The 18,813-nt window shown below is 37.4% G+C and overlaps 1 protein-coding gene across 1 annotated transcript in view; it reads left to right on the top strand.

Annotated features, from left to right (window-relative positions):
- Positions 1-255: 255 nt before the first annotated feature.
- LOC106643432 (uncharacterized) overlaps positions 256-18,813 on the top strand; it is a 50,354-nt gene continuing 31,796 nt past the window's right edge. Inside the window, exon 1 of the mRNA XM_023391148.2 lies at positions 256-321. Within this exon, the coding sequence (XP_023246916.2) occupies positions 293-321 (29 nt within the window). The 5' untranslated portion in view covers positions 256-292. The remainder of the gene's footprint in view (positions 322-18,813) is intronic.

The following is an 18,813-nucleotide window of genomic DNA, read 5'->3' as shown; positions in this document are numbered from 1 at the left end:
TTTTCCCCCCTCTCTCGCAGTCGTCACCTTTACTCGTACAAGTAACAATAGAGAGGTGCTCGGGCCGAGTAAGATGATTTAGTGCTCGAAATAAGATATATAGTGACGGAAGCGTAGCGTTTTGTTTTACCGCGAGATCGTCTTCGATGAGCGAAGCTCTTCTCTGTCGAGGAATCGGGAGGAGGCCCAGCTAAGTGAAATCGGCACGTCGAGAAAGTGTAACCCTTTTTTTTTTTTTTTTTTCGTTGCTTTTTCCAAAAATCCAGGGAAGACGTAGCATTAATCGACGAAGATGACGAGGAGGACCGCCGGCCTTGTGAGGTGAGTTTTTTATTTTTTCCCATACGAAATGATAAATTTTTCAATCCCAGTGACTTTTTTTTTTTAGTTCTAAACAAAAACGTAAAACGGCGATTAATTTTGAGGAATCGCGTTTTTTTTATCTTCCGATCGTCTACGTTCCCATGATGCAACATCCACTTTGGGTCGTGACGCCACGGGGGGAGTTTCGATTGCGTAAATCTCGCGAAGATCCTATCTCTCCCCGCTATTATCCCGCGCCGCGGATCGACGCTCTTTTGAATTCAAAGTGGAAAACGACGCGCGTGCGCGGTATTTTTGCTTATTAAAATCTGCCGATCGGCGATCGCGGGGGAAATTTCACCGGCAAACGATCGTCCCACGCCCCTCGCGTGTTTTTTTACCGATAAACAGCCCATAAATGAACGAGGATCCGCTCCCACGAATCATCGAGCCAAAGTTGAAAAACCGATCCTGCGCGTTAACGAGCAGCAACGATTTTTCGATCGGCCACCAACTTTCTCCGCGCGGAGGTAAGAGCGTTTTCACGCAGGCGAGATCTCTCTCTCTCTCGTACGAAGGGGGGGCTAACGGGCTTGCGTCAGCGGACGATCGGTTGGAATTCGTTGGTTTTTGGGAATACATATTGATAAACGATCCGAAAGCCGGACACGCGCACCAATCTCATTAATATACGTCGACGCAAAAACCTGTTTCGGTACTCTCGGGGTTTCCCGGTTCGATGCAACCCAGTCGCATGGATAGATAAATAAAGAGAGATACCTAGAGATGGATGGAGTTTCGTCGATGGCAAGGTCGATCGTTCGTTTCCATACCTGTCCCCTGTGTACGATATTGTGGTCGCCACGCGCACGCGTGTTCCACCCGAGATTATGCAATTCCCAAAGTATATGGCACTGTACGTTGGCGGTGCAACGTGGTCGGATAATCTGTATTGCAAATCTCATTTTCGTGTCAGGTTTTTTTTTATCGGAGTTTATTGGGCGGCAAAAAGTCGAGTCCGCCCACTGGAGTCGGAGTTGCATGCGACGCGACGAAATCTCCGGTTACAAAACCTTACTTTACCCAGGTGCCGTGCGCTAACGTATTACAAGCATTCACACACTGGTTAGATAATACCGTCGCCTCGTACCGATCGGCGGTCATAACTGGGCAATAATCGCCAAGGATTACGATGTATTTTAGCAAAAGCCACATAAGCATCACTGCGCGCGCGAACCAACCATTTCCTGTGTGTGTATACACCAACAACCGTGTGCCATCACATTGTATATTATTCTCACTCTTGTGCCTGTGGGTGTACCTGTATAATAGATCCTTCGCAGGTGTACAATTAGAGTGACGATCACGTCTCATTACGTGCACCAACTTTTACTTTCTTCGCTGAACTTTGTCGTTTCGCAAAACTTCCGACAGTGCCATTTTTGGCATCACGGCTCCAACGTTATCGAATACAATGTTTTTCTCTTCTGCCCAACTATAACATTGTACATACAACTCTCTCAGTGAATGAAAAAAGGGTTCACTGCATGGTATCACAATGCAGAGGGTATATAACGACAAGAGAAGAAAAAAAAAACGCAAAAATCGCTCGGGACTCGCATGGTCCCGTCATCATCCTCGTGTGGCCAGAGTCACCTCGGCGCTCCACGCGCACCTAATACCGGATCGCTGACCCACTGACATGGATCCCTGCGAGTTAACAAACGAACTGCTGCATGCACGCGCGTACATTGACTCACAGATAAAGAGAGAGAAAGAGAGTAACGGGTGGTGGAGAAGGACACCGGCCTTGGTTCGAGTGGAACGATGTGGTGTGTCTCTGCTGCCTGTATATATATATATATATATATATATATATATATATATATATATATGTATGTGTGTATAGGCATTGTTCCCGTCAATCCCGTCGGCGAGTGTGTTTCCAATTGTGTGTGGTTGTCGCTGAAGAACGACTCGTGCACATACCTATGTATATGCTTGTAACGTTGTCGATGGTCCCAAGCTCGCGACGCGCGTGCTCAAGTCGACAGACATGGTCTTGTTGGGGAAAAATTAGCATCCGAACCATTTCCACGTCGTGTCTCATCGTTTGTTCAATTGTACACGTATGTGCGTAGACGCGTTGCACAGCGGATACAATGTGTCTCCGAGATGATCGGCGGGGATGTCGAATACAGGTGTACCAAAACATAGAATGACTGTCGGTTATTCGAATCAAGACTCGGTGCGTATAAGTTAAACGCTTATGATTGCAAGCGAAACAATTACGAGTCGATGAGAAATTTTTACCAAATTTAGCTTTGTCTTTTCTAGTTTTAAAATAGCTTCTTCTTGATCCAAGTCGTATGGCTTAGCAAGTTTTCGTCCGAGATAATCAATATCGATCTAGGAAAAAGGGAGAAACTCGTAGTATTGTAGTACAAATACTTCTTTTTAAATAGCTTCATGATGTATCAAATATTCTATTTCATTTGTTTTTCTTAGTATTTTGTTTGCTGATAACGAGATACTTACTTTCGGAACTTTTTTGTAATTTTGTATGGAGTTGTTATGCCGGATTTTAATTGCAAGCCTTAAATACCTATAATCTTCAATCTCAGTAAATCACACGATTCAGACAAAAAATAAGTTTCTATGCTTCGGATACTTAAAACTCAGAAAGTTTTAGGCTTCATACGTTTAAAAGCTGCATTATTTAAGTACCGATCACCTTAAAACCTACACGGAAAGACCGAGATCATTGAAAATCCCCGACTACATTCAGTTACGAGTTTTTAATAGCTTGGTAAGGTTTTTTCCCGTACCAGGTCCGTCTAAAACCTACAGTGGTTACCTTCAAAACTCAGTCAATTACATCATGATTTATGACCTGTAATCTAAAAACCAAGGAAATTGCATCTAATTTCTATAAACTTGATAGCCAATGAGTTACTAGGTTTACAGAACATAGGTGTCTAAAACATACAACTTGTAACAGGGTATTGCAGGTCTGAAGCAAAAAACTTACAGGATTTGGCATGTGAATTGTAGAACTAACCAAGTTTTCAGGTTGTAGCAGCTTGGGTGGTGCAGCTTATCAAGGGTATTGAGGATTTTAAGTATAAAACTTACTTTTTTCGAAGGTCTGACGCATGTTATTTACGAGATTGTGAGGTAATACCTGGATGGCAAAAGCTTGCAACTTCAATCAGGTGTGCGAAATCGAGTCGACAAAAAATTACGAAGAGTTTAAAAATCTAATTACATGGATGCATCCCTACCAAAGTACTAAAAAAAAAGGATTAAATACAAAATTTTATACGGCAATTAGCTCTCAGGTTTTTGGACATTAGTATGTATACATCCAATATTGATGGTGCCGAAAATGAAGTAAGAGCCAGATAGTAATACATTATTAACCACGTTTCTATAACGTAAATGATGGGTTTACAATTAGGAATGAATATTCAACATACTTTCGAAGTATACAACTTTTTCCGAGGTTCCATTTTATTTTCGAACTTTTGAAACTCGTGTGTCACTACTTTTAAACTATTTCCTCAGTATAGCGCATCTTGTCAAGTAAAATTATGTTTATACAATTTTAGGTTGTGTATGAGTATCTTCTGTAAAGAGTAGATTATTTCACGACTTTCTATAAATATTGAGGTACACTTTCCATGTGTTGAATGGTATAGATACGCACCAAGTGCAAACTCTATTTTTCCCTACTGACGGTGCAGAAAAAGTTCAAAGATAAATAAAAAAACTGCCACAAGTAGAATGTAAAAATTGCATTTTACTTTTTTAAGAAAATGTATTCAATTATTCACTCTTCTGAAAATAATGAATTTAAAGATCAGCTCTACGTAAAGACCGAGAAGGATTTTTATCTGTAAAAGTAACCGAAGAATAATTAATTTTAATGTTACGTTGCTAATTTTTAACCATTTAGTCTTATAGTGTATAATTATAGTATTTGAAAAATAAATTGCCAATTCTTATGGAGTTGAAAGGGCTTGTTATTGTGTGATACACGTACTATAATGTTAAAAAAATCGAATGTGGTTGAAAAAGCTAGTCGAATGATTAATAGCCTATTTATCATCGTAGCAAATGGTGGGATTTTTTAAAAGAGTTTGTGAATCATGTATTTTTTCGACGTAACTACAGTGACATGCGTGTGTCTTTGTGAGAGCTCGTGGATAGCATGTGGTTCTTCGTTAAAGCCGTCAATAGAATATCATAGACGTCTACGTGGGTTACTAGTTTTAAAGCAGCAGAGCAAGTCTGGAAAAAAAGTAACACAATTGGACAATCAGTCGATTTTACGGCAAACAAGAGTCGTTTTGGTCCTTCCTTCCTCTTTGGTGGGCACTTCACTAACAAACTTTCTCCTCCAAAGAAGCAATCAAGCATCGAGAGAACGACGATGATTTGAATTTTGTTCATAATCTCTTTCTCTCTTCTATTCCCATGCCAGCGAGTAATATGGATTTTTATCTTCCCATCGGGGCCGGGTTAACTGGGTCAGCGGGTTTTTGTAGGAATGACCTAACGCACGTGTATATACTTTCTTCGTGGGCCAGCTATGGCTTGTATATATTATGTTGGTGACAGCAAAGGGGACCACTAATACTTCGTAACAAAAGTAACTGCAATCAGCTCATGTTTGTATGGAAAAAGAAAAAAAATTACATAGCAATGTGAAAAAAAAAAAAAAATTAACGTCGAGCGTACTTTCGTTTTAAAAATTAAAACCTGTCCAGACGAGCGGACACCAGAGAAAGTAAGTCCGACGACATAGGGGGGGGAAAGAGCGTCGGGTGAAAATGAAATCGCGCGAATTAACATACGTGAGCTAAATCGACCGGTAGCTCGCGAGGCGATTCCTCGTCCGGAAACAGCTGTACGCGCGTTGAAGAAAAATAACGACAAAGCAGAAGCCACGATGAACGGAAGAGATGTACGTACAGGTAAACTCAGCGTATTTGCGAGTCCAGAGGAGACAGGTGCGAAGAATCGTTTATTTCACCGAGACACGCGGCAGAGCACTCGGGTGCGTAGAAAAGAAACGCTCGATTTGCTTTCGTCTTCCAGGGGAGCAATGTACAGTTAACAGTTGGAGAAATCGTGCGCGCGTGAGTTCCTATGTGAACCCGTACCGGGAGTGTTAAAAAGTGTCGCGAGGCCGGTGTCATTGGACGTTCGAGACCTTATTATTTTCTTTCTTTCTTATAATAGGAATTTTTGGCATATTCTTTGTTTGTGCTCGATGCAATTGGCTGTTTACTGTTGCGATGATAGGTAGTTACACACTGGAATCATTTTTTTTTCTTTAAATTTAAATATTAATATGTGAAGTAGACGAATGAAAATAAGACAGCTGGTACGGTCTAAAAACTTTCTGGGGGATATATGTTCAATGTTGAAAATACCAATTAAATTACTATCTAATTTTATTATTAATCAACTACTTATTTGCAGTAAAATCAACGTGTTATGATAATTAAGTAAAACTTTTAAATTCACAGAGATCAGAATTTATTCGAATGTTCTACAAAAGTACTTTTTTTAATGGTAAGATGTAAGATACGAGAAATCCACGTACAAAGATTTATAAAAATCCTTTTGCTGGGGATGAAAAACACTCATCTCGCGAGACTTGCAAATGAAGTGAAGCTCGTGAGTATTTTACTTCAAGAAGGAGAGTCGCTGCATGTGGTAGCGTATCTATAATTCAGATTAAAACTTTCGAACGATAAAGAAGAATGATGCTTCTAAATTGTATGCAATTGCTATCTGAAGTTTTAAAAACACTCAAGATTCACAATGATACTTAGGGTAGACTGATCCGAAATTCAAACACAAAAATTAAACATAGTGCACGTCTATAGCAGTAATTATGCTACCGTGTAATTGCTTATAATGTATATTATTTGAGTAGATAAAATAAAAAAATAAACATAAATAATGTATGGAAGCCTCTATGAGTGATAATACAAGAATTGAATATCACAAAACTTTTTCTAATGAGATTTAAGCGCTGCGTTAATGTTTAATTCTAGTTGACATGTTTATCATTAGAATATTATCATACCTGACATACCTATAAATAATTAATAAATCAACTATCAATGACTAATAATTTCCAGCAATCTAAACTCAAGCTAATAGTAATCATTTGTTACAGTAAATTTTTTTTTTATTCACAACAGAATTTTGCCTCATGAAATTTTGTCATAGTATAAAGAAAGGTTTTTCTCAAAAAATTACGAGTACTAAAAATAATATGTTTCGTATCATCTGTTAGTCATTCATTTATTTTGTGTAGGAAGCGTGCGATAATTTGCTGCAGCAGATAGGTAATTTTACGATTTTTTCTTACGGCTCTTCTGTGTATGTATGTGGCCTCGCCATTAGAGGTCAGGGATAGATGATTCTCTGGACACTGACGAGAAAACTTTTCAACATCCTCTCCTTCCCTCTCCCTCTTTTTTTTTCTAGCACATCATTTATTATGATCTCACTGTTTATTATCATGTCTTTTTTGCAATGACGTGTCAACGCCTGACTTTACGACTGAACCGTATTACTTCTTTGTTGCACCGACGCAACTTCTTACCTTATACAAGTCACTCTCGGATGTACCAGACATACAACTGATTTGAGTTACAGAAAAAATCATCGCCAGTCACGAATTGGGTAAAATCAAAGTCGTGACAATATCAAGATTACCCAATTTCCTTAATATTTGAGAATATACCTGACTCACAAGAAAGCACTTTTCTGCTCTAACGCCCCTACACCAAGTCGTGCGTTCATTTCCCTCGAGAAAAAAAAATCCGTCGTTCAGCCCAGAACTTTTGTCCCACTTACGAGCTGGTGTGTGCCAATAAAAATCCTTTCGTCATCGAAGAACCAAAGTTTCGATCCATCGACCGATTAGAGTTACAACCAGTGCTTGGAACACATTGGAAAAAACTGCATTGTGTGCCCAATCTCATTAGAATGCTGTTTTTTCTCTGCATCGAAATAACGATAACATTAGAGAAGTCAACCAGCGTCTCGGTCCCGAGTTCTTCAAACCCATAAAACGCTTCCCGTCACGTTCAAGCGGTCGAGCTCTCGCAGGAAACTAAATGCGAACGAGGGCAGCGTTAGGCCCATCCAAAGTAACAAAGAGCGCGTTTTTGTATGTTTTACTTGAAAAAAAAAAAAAAATAGAGACTCAACAAATGTCTACAACATATAATATGTACACGGGAGACGATGCAATGTCGTACGATTTGGTATGCGCGACAATGCCCTCGCGATTATCCGGGGCCTGTGCGTGCAGCGAATACAAGGGCGACAGGTGTTGGGGACATCACGATGCTCGGTTTTACTTTCGGGAATTTAAATTCCTACTTTGTGCCTGTACCTTGTATACCTAGAATGAGCTTAAATAATGGCAAAAACGTCGAGATACTTCCAGCTTTTGTCGATGTTTTTTACCACTGCGACAGTGATACTCAAATTTATTCACACAATTTAGGATTAGAAGGTCGTATTGATTATCATTTCAGACTAACTTTTTTATTTTTGTGTATTGCGACGTTACTCGGTACGATGATCCATTCAGCTTCGGTCGCTTAGTGAGTAGTGTGTGGTAGCCTCCTGTACAGAAAAATACTCGAAAGATCGTGGGTTAGAGCACTTTTGGAAAAACCTTTTGAGATTTTTCGAATGAAATTCACTATTCAATTTTTATGAGGAACGGTGCATCTTTCTGGATGTTGTCTAAGAGTATCCAAAGGTAGTAAAAGGCTATTTCGATATCTCATGGTTTTAATGAGTAAAGTCACTGACAGTTTAAATTTCAGTATGACGGAGTAGATGATTTGGGGGTGGGGGACCCTATCAGAAAGTCTGATATCAGCCTTTGAAATTGGGAAGAAAAATAAAAGTGGGGTTGGGATCAACGCTCCCCAAGGTTTTTCTTCGATGAAAAAAATTTCCAACTCGATGACCGTCATTGGTAGAGAGTAATTTTTCTCTTTGCCTCCTTTGAGTAATATCGAGAAAAAGTGTTATGCAACTCGGTGTCATTGCCTCGCGTCCCGCGCACGAATCGGTATAGCGATAATTTTCTACTTACCTATGCCCACTCGTGCGCGTCTCCACATCATTATTATCGTTATTACTGGTTTTCCCGCGGTGTACGTATACAAATACAGGTAAAACCCTCAATTCACTCTCTCGAGATTATGTAAAAAAAAAAAAAAAAAAAAAACTGGGCATAGGCAATACCCCACACATTGAACAAACAAAACAAATCGATGGCATAATCCATTCTCAAGCTCCATTATTCATCATCGCACACATACATATACGTTGTTTTGTGTAATCGCGTTGTCACATAACTTCAGCGCTCGACACTCATCGACTGCTAATCGCTGCCGAGACGATCTCTTCACGATTTCGCTATTGAAAGCCACATTGCGATCACGTCTATTAAGATGTTCGATCATCATGCCTGTCGGATATTTTACACATCTATATGGATGACAGTTCTGAGCAGCGATGATGAAACACTATCCCATTCCTCCAGCCTGCCCGAATATAAATACATATGGAAGGTATAAAAGTACGTTATACCATAAATAATAATTTTCGTTTGACAATATCGATAGTCTTGGTTCATAAGTCGGTGTAAGGCATTACACATCCATTGTAAATCAAACGAAATAACCATATATATTTAGTGTTGGAGGTTCTATTAGGAGAAAAAAATGCATGTAGGAATAAAAAAAACTTCAAAGTTATGAGATTTCGAAAACTTCCTTGCCTCCCGACACAGTGGAATGGAGTACATCAGACTCGTACTCGTTCTCAGTTACCATCCTCGTCTGCAGAAGAGCGTACCACCTATACCATCACCCAGGCTCCATCACCAGCATAAAGTATGCCATTGGAGCGAAACCACGAAGGTATAGCTGAAATAAAAAGTATCTCGGAATAAGCGCACGGAGCTGTCGACAGTACAGAGAGAAGAAAAGACGAAGACGCGCGCTATCTAGGCTCATCGATCGAATTCGTTGAAAATTTATCGTCCACGGGTACCTGATGGATTACGGCACACGTGGATCGGTATTCACAAGCCATCACCCGTATCTGCAACACGTGCACGCGGTTTTGCGCCTCCCGCATAGGTATATACCACTCAAGTAATCGGAAAGTGGGAGGGTGAAATAAAAGTGAAGACGCCCGCGTAACAAAAAACATGTTTAGTTGGAAAAAAGTTTTTTCAAAGATTTCCAATGACCCATTCCCACAGTTTTCCCAAACCAAAAAATAACTTTTGACAAACTTTATGTCAAGTTACATTAAATTTTTGTAAAACGTGGCTATCATATGTGAATTAAAAACAAATCTTTAATAAAGTTAATAGAAAGTTTAAATAAAGTTTTTTTAAACTTTACTGTATACAATTAAAAAGGAAATTAAAGTTTTTTTCTACATTCAATTTTAATATGGTTTTATATTGACAAAAATTAGAAAAACATTTGTCAAATTTTTAGTGTTTTTATCTCATCGATAAAAAAGGTTGTTTTTTTTCACAAAAAAGTCATAATTATCATTTATTTCTTGTAAGTTAATGAACTACATTTTTTTACATAGACAATAAAAATCATAATACACAGACTTATTACGCTACTGGTTTAAGATTTAACTGTCTTTAATTAAAATGGATTACGGTCAGGGTACAGCTGGCAGATCATGTGCCCGGATGAATGAAACGTGTCACTCATGCATTGAATCCGTGTATCCTAAAAAAAACAAAAAAATTCACAAAGATCAATGATCTTTTGAATAAAAATACATTTTGCAAATTCGTAGTAAAAAGACAACTTATCTGATTTGGCTCCATTGCAGAATCAATTGAAAAAGAACTGCTTTCCACCGCCAGCCAATAAATTAATTCAACCCGTAGAGGAGCAACATACGCAGAACTCAGCAGTGTCCCCATCAGCAATCCCAGCTTACACGTTTGTTAAAAATGGCTCGATGGAGGTTACAAGACTGCGGATTTAAAAAATTGGAGGCAACGTTACAATTCGTTTAGCACTTTTAAATCAAACATTGCTCTCTAAAATGTAAAAGATAGTTCGGTAGGCACTTTCATTTGCACGCGTGTATTTAACCTGGAGAGGTTATTAACAAGAACAACTACAACAACAATACCTGGGAATTATCATTTTTCTTCATTAGCGACATCAGATTCTCCTCAAGTTTTTCTGAATCCGTTGTATTACTTGGCTGAAAAAAAGGAAGAACTATTCAAAGCTGATCTACAAATTGAAAGGCTGTCGAGACGCTGTAACTTGAAAATTTTTTGACATCATAAGTACACCGTTTGTCAACATCGAGCGTTTGTTTGTTAAACATATATAGTATACAAACTGTCGCTCAATTTTTTCATGTTATAAGTATGAGTAATAAATGATAGTTACTTATGACTATTTTGTTAAAAAAAAAACAGCCTTTTTTATCGATGAGATAAAAACACTAAAAATTTGACAAATGTTTTTCTAAACTTTGTCAATGTAAAACTATATCAAAATTGAATGTAGAAAAAACTTTAATTTCCTTTTTAATTGTATACAGTAAAGTTTAAAAAAACTTTATTTAAACTTTCTATTGACTTTATTAAAAATTTGTTTTTAATTCACATGTGATAGCCACGTTTTACAAAAATTAGATATAACTTGACATAAAGTTTGTCAAAAGCTTTTTTTTGGTTTGGGAAAACTGTGGGAATGGGTCACTGGAAATCTTTGAAAAAACTTTTTTCCAACTAAACTTTAAAAAAAGTTTTTCCAAACATGTTTTTTGTTACGCAGGCGACTCTCCGATCGAGTCAAGGAGAACCACTCTCTCTCTCTCTCGCTGCCTCCGTGCATAATATCGGCATGTTATGTGCGCGTATACAGTAAATGGACACGCGATTCGTCTTCTCTCTGGGCCTTATTTTATCCACACAATCTACGGGATCTGATTGATCTTTCCCCTGGCTCGGATCGTTGATTTTGATGCGAGTGGGTACTTTAGCGAGGGAGTTGAATATTCTACCGTTGCTGCGAACAGTGGAAGGATGGAAAATCGGCAGAAACCGGAAAGGAGAATTGTCAGTGGTGGAACGTGGCAATTTGTGTGGAAACACTTGATGGGTATATGGTACCGGAATCGCGCGTAAAGTATGCATTAACAACCAGTCGTATTGTTGGCCAATTTTATACTCTTCCACGTGAGTTGGAAAACTATAATAATATGCATTGTTGGACAAATAAGAAAAAAAAAAACGTATCGCATACTTACAGGTACTAGAAGTTTGTTGGTTTTCTATACTATTTTCGCAACAAGAAAATTTGGCATCGAATTGCTTCTCCAACAACCATACTTAGCTAATCTAACTCGCTGTAACTTTACCTGTTATCAAACATGAGGTATTTAATGGCTAGATGTCAAGAGATTCAAATCAAACACTTGTCTTCGAGAGTGTAATTTGTCAGTTTAAAGAAGGGTGGACAATATTTAAAAGACGTTACTAAGTATATCAGAACTAAAAAGAGTTGAAGGATATTGTGGATCAATATAAAAGCCAACTGCACGGTTTTGTTTAAAAGAATCGTATCTAGATGTAGGATAAAGTGAAAAATGACTTTAAACAAATTTTATAAATGTTTTTGATCGCATAATTACTGGCTCGAGTAAAGTACTCGGATCGTAGGAGTAGTACGTGGAATTCTTGATAATTCCGAACTACTTAGAGAAATTCACTTACCTACTTGAATGAAATCGAGCTGATAAAATCGATCGAATTAACAAGTGCGAAATTGTTGAATCTTATGAAAGAAAAATGTATTGACAGTTTGACTGTTTTGAAAATACAAATACTTTATTCGTAATTTTGTTCCGAAACGAATAATACTTAATCTACTGAAAAGTCTCGATTATTCGAACAAACGAAACCGTTGCACGCTCGCAGACACGAGACTACGTGATCAAGTACAGCGCACCCGTATTCGTATTTCCACACTGCAGAAAGAAATCAAGCTCGAGCGCGACGGATGACTTTCGTTTTCTATTCTTACCATTGCGAAACGAGAAGAAAGAATTTCTCGGGTCAAGGTTGCGAAATGTACTCTGTGACTCGAAATCGAGTCGCGATTCCCCGTTGCAACGTTCGACGGCCTTACTACTTTTGCTTTTGCTCACACTCTCTACTGTGCCCAGGTGCACGTTGGCTTTCGATGACCTCAAAAGAAAAAAACGACAGTAGCGATGTTGGTAATCACAATAGTTGGGGACATCAAGTAGCTGACGCTTGCTCAAATTGAATCATTATACCTCGTAAAGGACAAAACCTTGAGAAAAATTCATTTTTTGTTTTATCTCTACCCCTCACCCCAAACTCATTTTTTTTGCATGAATCCTGTCGCAATTGTTGATAATTGTGGAAAATTTTTTGAAGTTAATGTACAAAATAATGCAAAACCTGAAAAAACAAAATGACTAAAACTGGAAAGCAGGTAGATCACTTTATAGATAGAGCATTTGAATTGGCTATTTTAATTCAATCTATACATTATATCCATACCCAATTCGAAACAATGCACTATTAAGCACCATGAAAAAATAAAATCCAGGACAGATGTAATGTTAACTAAGAGAACGTAAGAGGGAGAGCTTATGCCAAGCGAAAGGCGTTAAATCGTCGCATTTTTTTCTTTACAACTTAACATAACTTGGTGAAAAATTGTTAATAAATTCATAATTAACCTTAGTATGGAGCGAAAATGTCTTAATTTTAAAATACAAATTGTAACAGTGAAAATTTTTCTGTCAAATATAACCTCTCTCTCACATGTGCTCTCTCAAAAGTTTTGTCCCTTTTGGGATTATTTTCTATAACATGATTCGACGTCTTCACCGACTACAAGCCTTCCTAGCGTATTTCTCCCGAACTCAAGTTGGACCCATCTGCCAATGATTTGAAAATATGCAAACTGTCAAAGTGAAATGTAATTTTTGTTTTGTAGTGTTTTCTGACTAAGTAATTCTGACTAAGTAAGAACAATTCAAAAGACTTATATCCAATGTACTTGGTCATACTATACATAGATGGTCGAACCATTTTTACGATCATCTGATTTTGTAAATTTATGTAAGATTATTCCTTGACTAGGATTTTTTCTTCAAGAACAGTTGAGAACACAATATTTATGAACACCCGTCGTTAGTAAATTAATGTTACAACATTACTTGGTCGGAAAATATTAGAAAACAATAATTAAATATCACTTTGACAGTCATTGAATTTCTAACCATCGATTTTCAACACATTGATGCAAAAACATGGTTTGGGAAAAGGTAGTAACAAAAAAGTACCGTACTTTTTTTTTACACAATTAGAAAATAATGAAAAAGTCCTGAAAAGCTGTGGGTACAGTGGAATAAAAGGACGTTTAGTGATAACAAACCCAGGATCGAAAGAATTCATCCCGGAGATGTTGACGTATAACAGATGTTGTACTTGGAGGAATTTGGTACAGGACACACGATGTGATGCTCATCGGTTGTATAACTTTTAATATTATATTTTTTAAATCACCATTTCGTGGCTATGACCTCGGAGTATTAAGTAGGTACTTATTTAGATAGATAGGATACCCTCTTACGTAACTAGAAGCAAATTGACGAAGATCAAAAGGAAAGGATTCTAAACGCCACGTACCATGAATGATACACATATTTTACGTCGAAGAAGCCACAGTATTATTTACAGACAATCTTTACATGAATCTTAAATCTTAAAATAAAAAAAGGTGCCTCAAAATGCCATAAAAAGAATAACAGCAAAAAACAAGCTGATCAAATCCTCATCCCAAAATCCTCGAGCCTACGTGATAATCATCAGAAATGAATAAACCAACGATCCTTGATATCCGTATTGATCAAGCGAACCAATCAAAGTTCATAAATGTTAAGCTCAAATAAATTTTTCCTGAAACTGAAAATAATTTAAGAAAACCATTTTGTAAAACACGCTCGTGTCGCAACGACCTTCGTATTACTTTAGTTGCCCACCACAAAAACGAAAAAAAAAGCAAAATGAGAGAAGATTGAAGAAACAAATAATAAAACGATGCCCACCAATAACCCAAAGGATTTGCCAATGCGTGCAATAGGTCTGTGGAGAAGAAAAAAAAAGAAGCTAGTGCGGTCGTGGTGCCTCCACTGGAATTGCGCGGATGGCCGGTTCCACTTTCACCGCATCGCTGCTCACACTTCCTCGGCTCATTACTGCGTAAGTACTTTTGTTTCGAGAGCGAATTGATTGCTCTGTTGTTGGAAGTTTGACGATCTGCAGAGATTTTTTACTCCAACTATCGATGACCACCAATTCTTTTCATTTGTTTTCATAGGTTATTTGAGTTTGATGAGTTTTAGTGGATGCTTTCAGTAATCCAACGTTTAACTTACGTTATTGATTGGAATAAAACTATCTGCATAAATTTTTTGAATAAAAACATAGTTCACTAGAAATCAGATAAGTTCTCCAAGAATTTCTAAATGCTCTTATACAAAACTCATCTAATCATGAATCGTCGGGGGAAACCTCATTTGCGTCCGAGTTTTAAGAGATGTGAAAGAGATGTTCGTAATGGGCAACACTTACGAAACGTCCACGAAACGGTGATAGGGTAGTAGTAGCACCCCTGTCATAACCAGTTCATCACTGTCTCGTATCACAGAGTGAGAGAAGCGAATATCTACTGCTACGAAAATACTAGCAATATCAGCCGAGACGCTTGTTTGGTATGTTTTGATTGTTTTCTCAAGAATATCGTAACGCTTTAGGATTAAAGTAGGATAGCTACTCTAGGATTCATAGTAGAATTCATGGTATCAAGTCGAGATTAGATATCCAGTTATGTGGGCCCTGATGGATGCGGATATTTTGCATGTATTGTTTTATCTTAGTGTTAAGTTCCATAAACATCTTGACATTATTTCTCTTATAGTCAGTCAAGTTTTTAAGGGACTTAGATGAAAACAAACCGATCACTATCTACTCTAACCTCCTTATACATTGTAGGTTGAGCAAAAATGTTAAAGAAGAAGTCAAGTAAGATCGTTAAGAAAATGCAACAAGTATAATCAGCTTGGAATAGTAGAAATTTTTTTTTAATCACTGATTATTAATCAAGCGAAAAATATAAGAAAAATTCTAAAGGCGAAAAGAATGTCCACTTGAGTGTCACATTATGTACAGACAAGACGAGTCGTTAATATGCGTGCGTGGGGAATTTGCTGGAAAGTACAGACATCAGATCTTTTTAGCGAGATAATACTCATTTGATTTTACCGTCCTTGTATCTAAAGGCATTGACCGTCAGTAAGTATTATCTTTATGTATTCTTGTATGGGGCTATAAATTTATTGAACATCAGTGTGGTGATACAGCCAGCAGTATGATGTTGTTGACCATGTAAACAAGGAAAACTTTCTACGGCGGTCGTTGCCTACTGACGTATATGCGATTTTTTTTGTACCTTAAAAAACTTGATATGCTAGTATGACTTTCAAGAACATCTGTTGAACGTGACGTTGATGGAAAGAGCTTCTAAAACTTATATATGGTAACTCGTAATTCCACATTTGTATGGATTTTGCGTTCTACTGTATTATACTTCTAGTGTATCTTAAAATTACGTTCAAGCTAAAAAAATACCAGCCACGCTCATATTAGTTCATTCACCTCAGCTCATATATAAGAGCCCTTTTTTTTTGTAAATTTAAAACACTCGCATTTCTCCTTTCTTTGCTTGTCACATAGATCACTGAAAAGGTGCACAATACGAGCAGTTGACCGGCGTCAAAGAAGTTGTATCCCAACTAAGAAAATTATAATACATGCTTTGATATATTAACTGTTTTAATCAAAAACATAGTCCACTCAACTAAAATGATTTGCCAATTCTATTAAAAAAAATTGTACTTCAGTTCATTCAACGTACTACGATCAACTGATGGTATTTAAGACAAATCGTCATGTCCTACATACGAGTGCTGAAGACGTTGCTTTACCCGAAGCAACATGTAAATGTTTTAGTAGTGACAGTTTTTCATGACCTTTGGACATTTGCTGCACCTTTGGTAAAAAAAGCAGGATTTACCACATAAGTACCGTCTAACGGTGGCTATTAAATAGTTCTTCTATCCCAGGCATTGCTTTAGTTTCATCTTCCTCGAACAACATATCCACAATATATTATTATTTTGGTTCTATGATTTCACATAGCAAGTAAATACCATAATGCAACCCACAATAAAGAGAGTGTACCACTACATAGTCATTATGAAAAAATTCCGGGATTCATCGACCTTCGTAGCTCAGTGTAAGATAGGATGTCACAAAACCTAACCTCTGGTATCTTAGCCGTAACAGGCCACCGGCATCGCCGGCGCATCACCATAGAATTTCTACACATGTATGCACGCCCAAGCGTTAGACTTTCTCTTTCGTCGATAAAACTCGCGCGTCTCCGCGCCCAACAAAGTATACAAGCGAAGTCACGAGGCTTTGTGCAGCCTCGACTCTTTTTCTACTTACTCTCACACCCGACGAGAGAAGGAAAGAGGCATGTTTAGCGGGAAATCGCATTGCATCTATTATATACATCCCGTATTATGTACTTGCAAATATCTTTCCCTACGTTGGTGTGTTTCGTGTAATAGCCTGTTTGGATACCTCGTGTTTGTGTCAGAAGGTGGTTGCATTCCTCTCGGTTTGGTTGCGATTTTTCCGCTTCACTTCAAGTGGATTATTATGGCAGAGTCGGCAGATATGATAGCTGGGAGACAAGAGCGATTGTTTCAGGGCACAGATACTGTTTTGGTTTTATTCCGTTATGTTGCAGACACAAGGTTTTCGATCAAACAGACATTGGTAGGATAGCTAGTGTTCTCAGACAGCGTGAGAGAGATGGGTTTACAAATGGAGCCTAATATTAGATTATTATAAGGTTCAGAGGTGTGGGTAGCTTGTGTTGAGGTTTTATAGAAGTTTTAATGAAATACAGACCACAAGGATAATAGAGCTGTAATTTGTAAAATTTGTGATAAACAGAGCACGTACTGATTCTTAATCAATTTTTCGAATGTTATTTCAAAATGCTTTACCTGCCACACGTACCTATAGAAAATAAGAAACAATAAGTTACATTTGATTCAATCTGGTCATTAGGCTTTATACTTTCTAATTACTTTTAGTGTGCCATAAACGCGGAGTAAGTGGTATACATATTTTCTATTCTATTGTTCTTGGTAGAACAGTGCTTTTACATATTATAAATGTGAATGATCGAAATCTTGCCCACAGTTCTTTTTTTTCTATCGAGTTTGATGGCTTATTACTTGAAATGAAACGGCGGTTTTTTTAATTTGATCAGCTTATATGGGAAACATAGTTTCTAAAGTATAGATTTAATAAGAACATTAGAAGATAGCTTGTTGTGCCTAACAGTAAGTACAAGAAAATACCATTAATACAATTTCATAGACACTTATATTCAATTTGTAGTATACATTTATGATTTCGACTAATCCCATAACTTTTTGAACCATTCTACCCTCTTCACGCCCCAGACAACTCTCTCCTATAACGTTAAGGAGAATTTGGCAGATTTCTCCACAGTCGGTAATTTTTTTAGCCTCTAATGTTTTTCACGTTACTCCACATTTTTACTCTGACCTCGCACAAATGTCTCAAAGAAAAAGTAATATTTTTTTCTGGATTGATTAAAAAATTGAATTTTTTTAGCTGATTCTGATAGAAGATATAACTAAGAGAAACTTAGGATACACTTTTGTAGCTTCTTGGAAAAAGTGGTTAAGTCCATTTTTTGAACAATCATGTTAGTGGTGGATTCGGTATCTCCAAGTACCCCTCTTTCGTCTAAACAAAGTCAAAAAATCGAATTCGACAGATATTGTAAGATATCGAGAAGTGCTAAAGGGCATAAATCTATTTCTAAAAAATTGTTCCCGGAAAAAGGGGATAAGTCCATCGTAATTCGAATTTCCTTCGGTTGAAGGAGACCATCGAGATACACTTATTGACTTATTATTAATAAATTTTTGACTCATTAAGTCACCTACAAACAATTCTAATAGTAAATTTAGTGAAAAAACAAGAAGAAAAAGAGAGAAGGAGAGGGATGTGAAAAAGAAGAAAAGAAGAGAAAGGAAGCAATTCGAGCGTTCATTGGCCTTTTACGACAATGTAAAAAATATTTTTTACAAAAATTATTCGCTTACGTTTGATTCTGATGGCAAATTTAAAAGAAAAGAACGCGCAGTTCCCGGAATAAGGACAAAAGTCTATCAGAGTAGAAATGTGTTAGTTGGAATATATTCAAATTGAAGGAGAGAGAAAAATCGATACGTCTATGCTTT

Source organism: Copidosoma floridanum, unplaced genomic scaffold (genome assembly GCF_036245765.1).
Source record: "Copidosoma floridanum isolate Cflo_tuat_1 unplaced genomic scaffold, Cflo_Japanese_pri ptg000011l, whole genome shotgun sequence".
NCBI lineage: Eukaryota > Metazoa > Arthropoda > Insecta > Hymenoptera > Encyrtidae > Copidosoma > Copidosoma floridanum.
The sequence above is the reverse complement of the archived record's forward strand: the minus strand, read 5'-3'. Positions and strand labels throughout refer to the sequence as shown.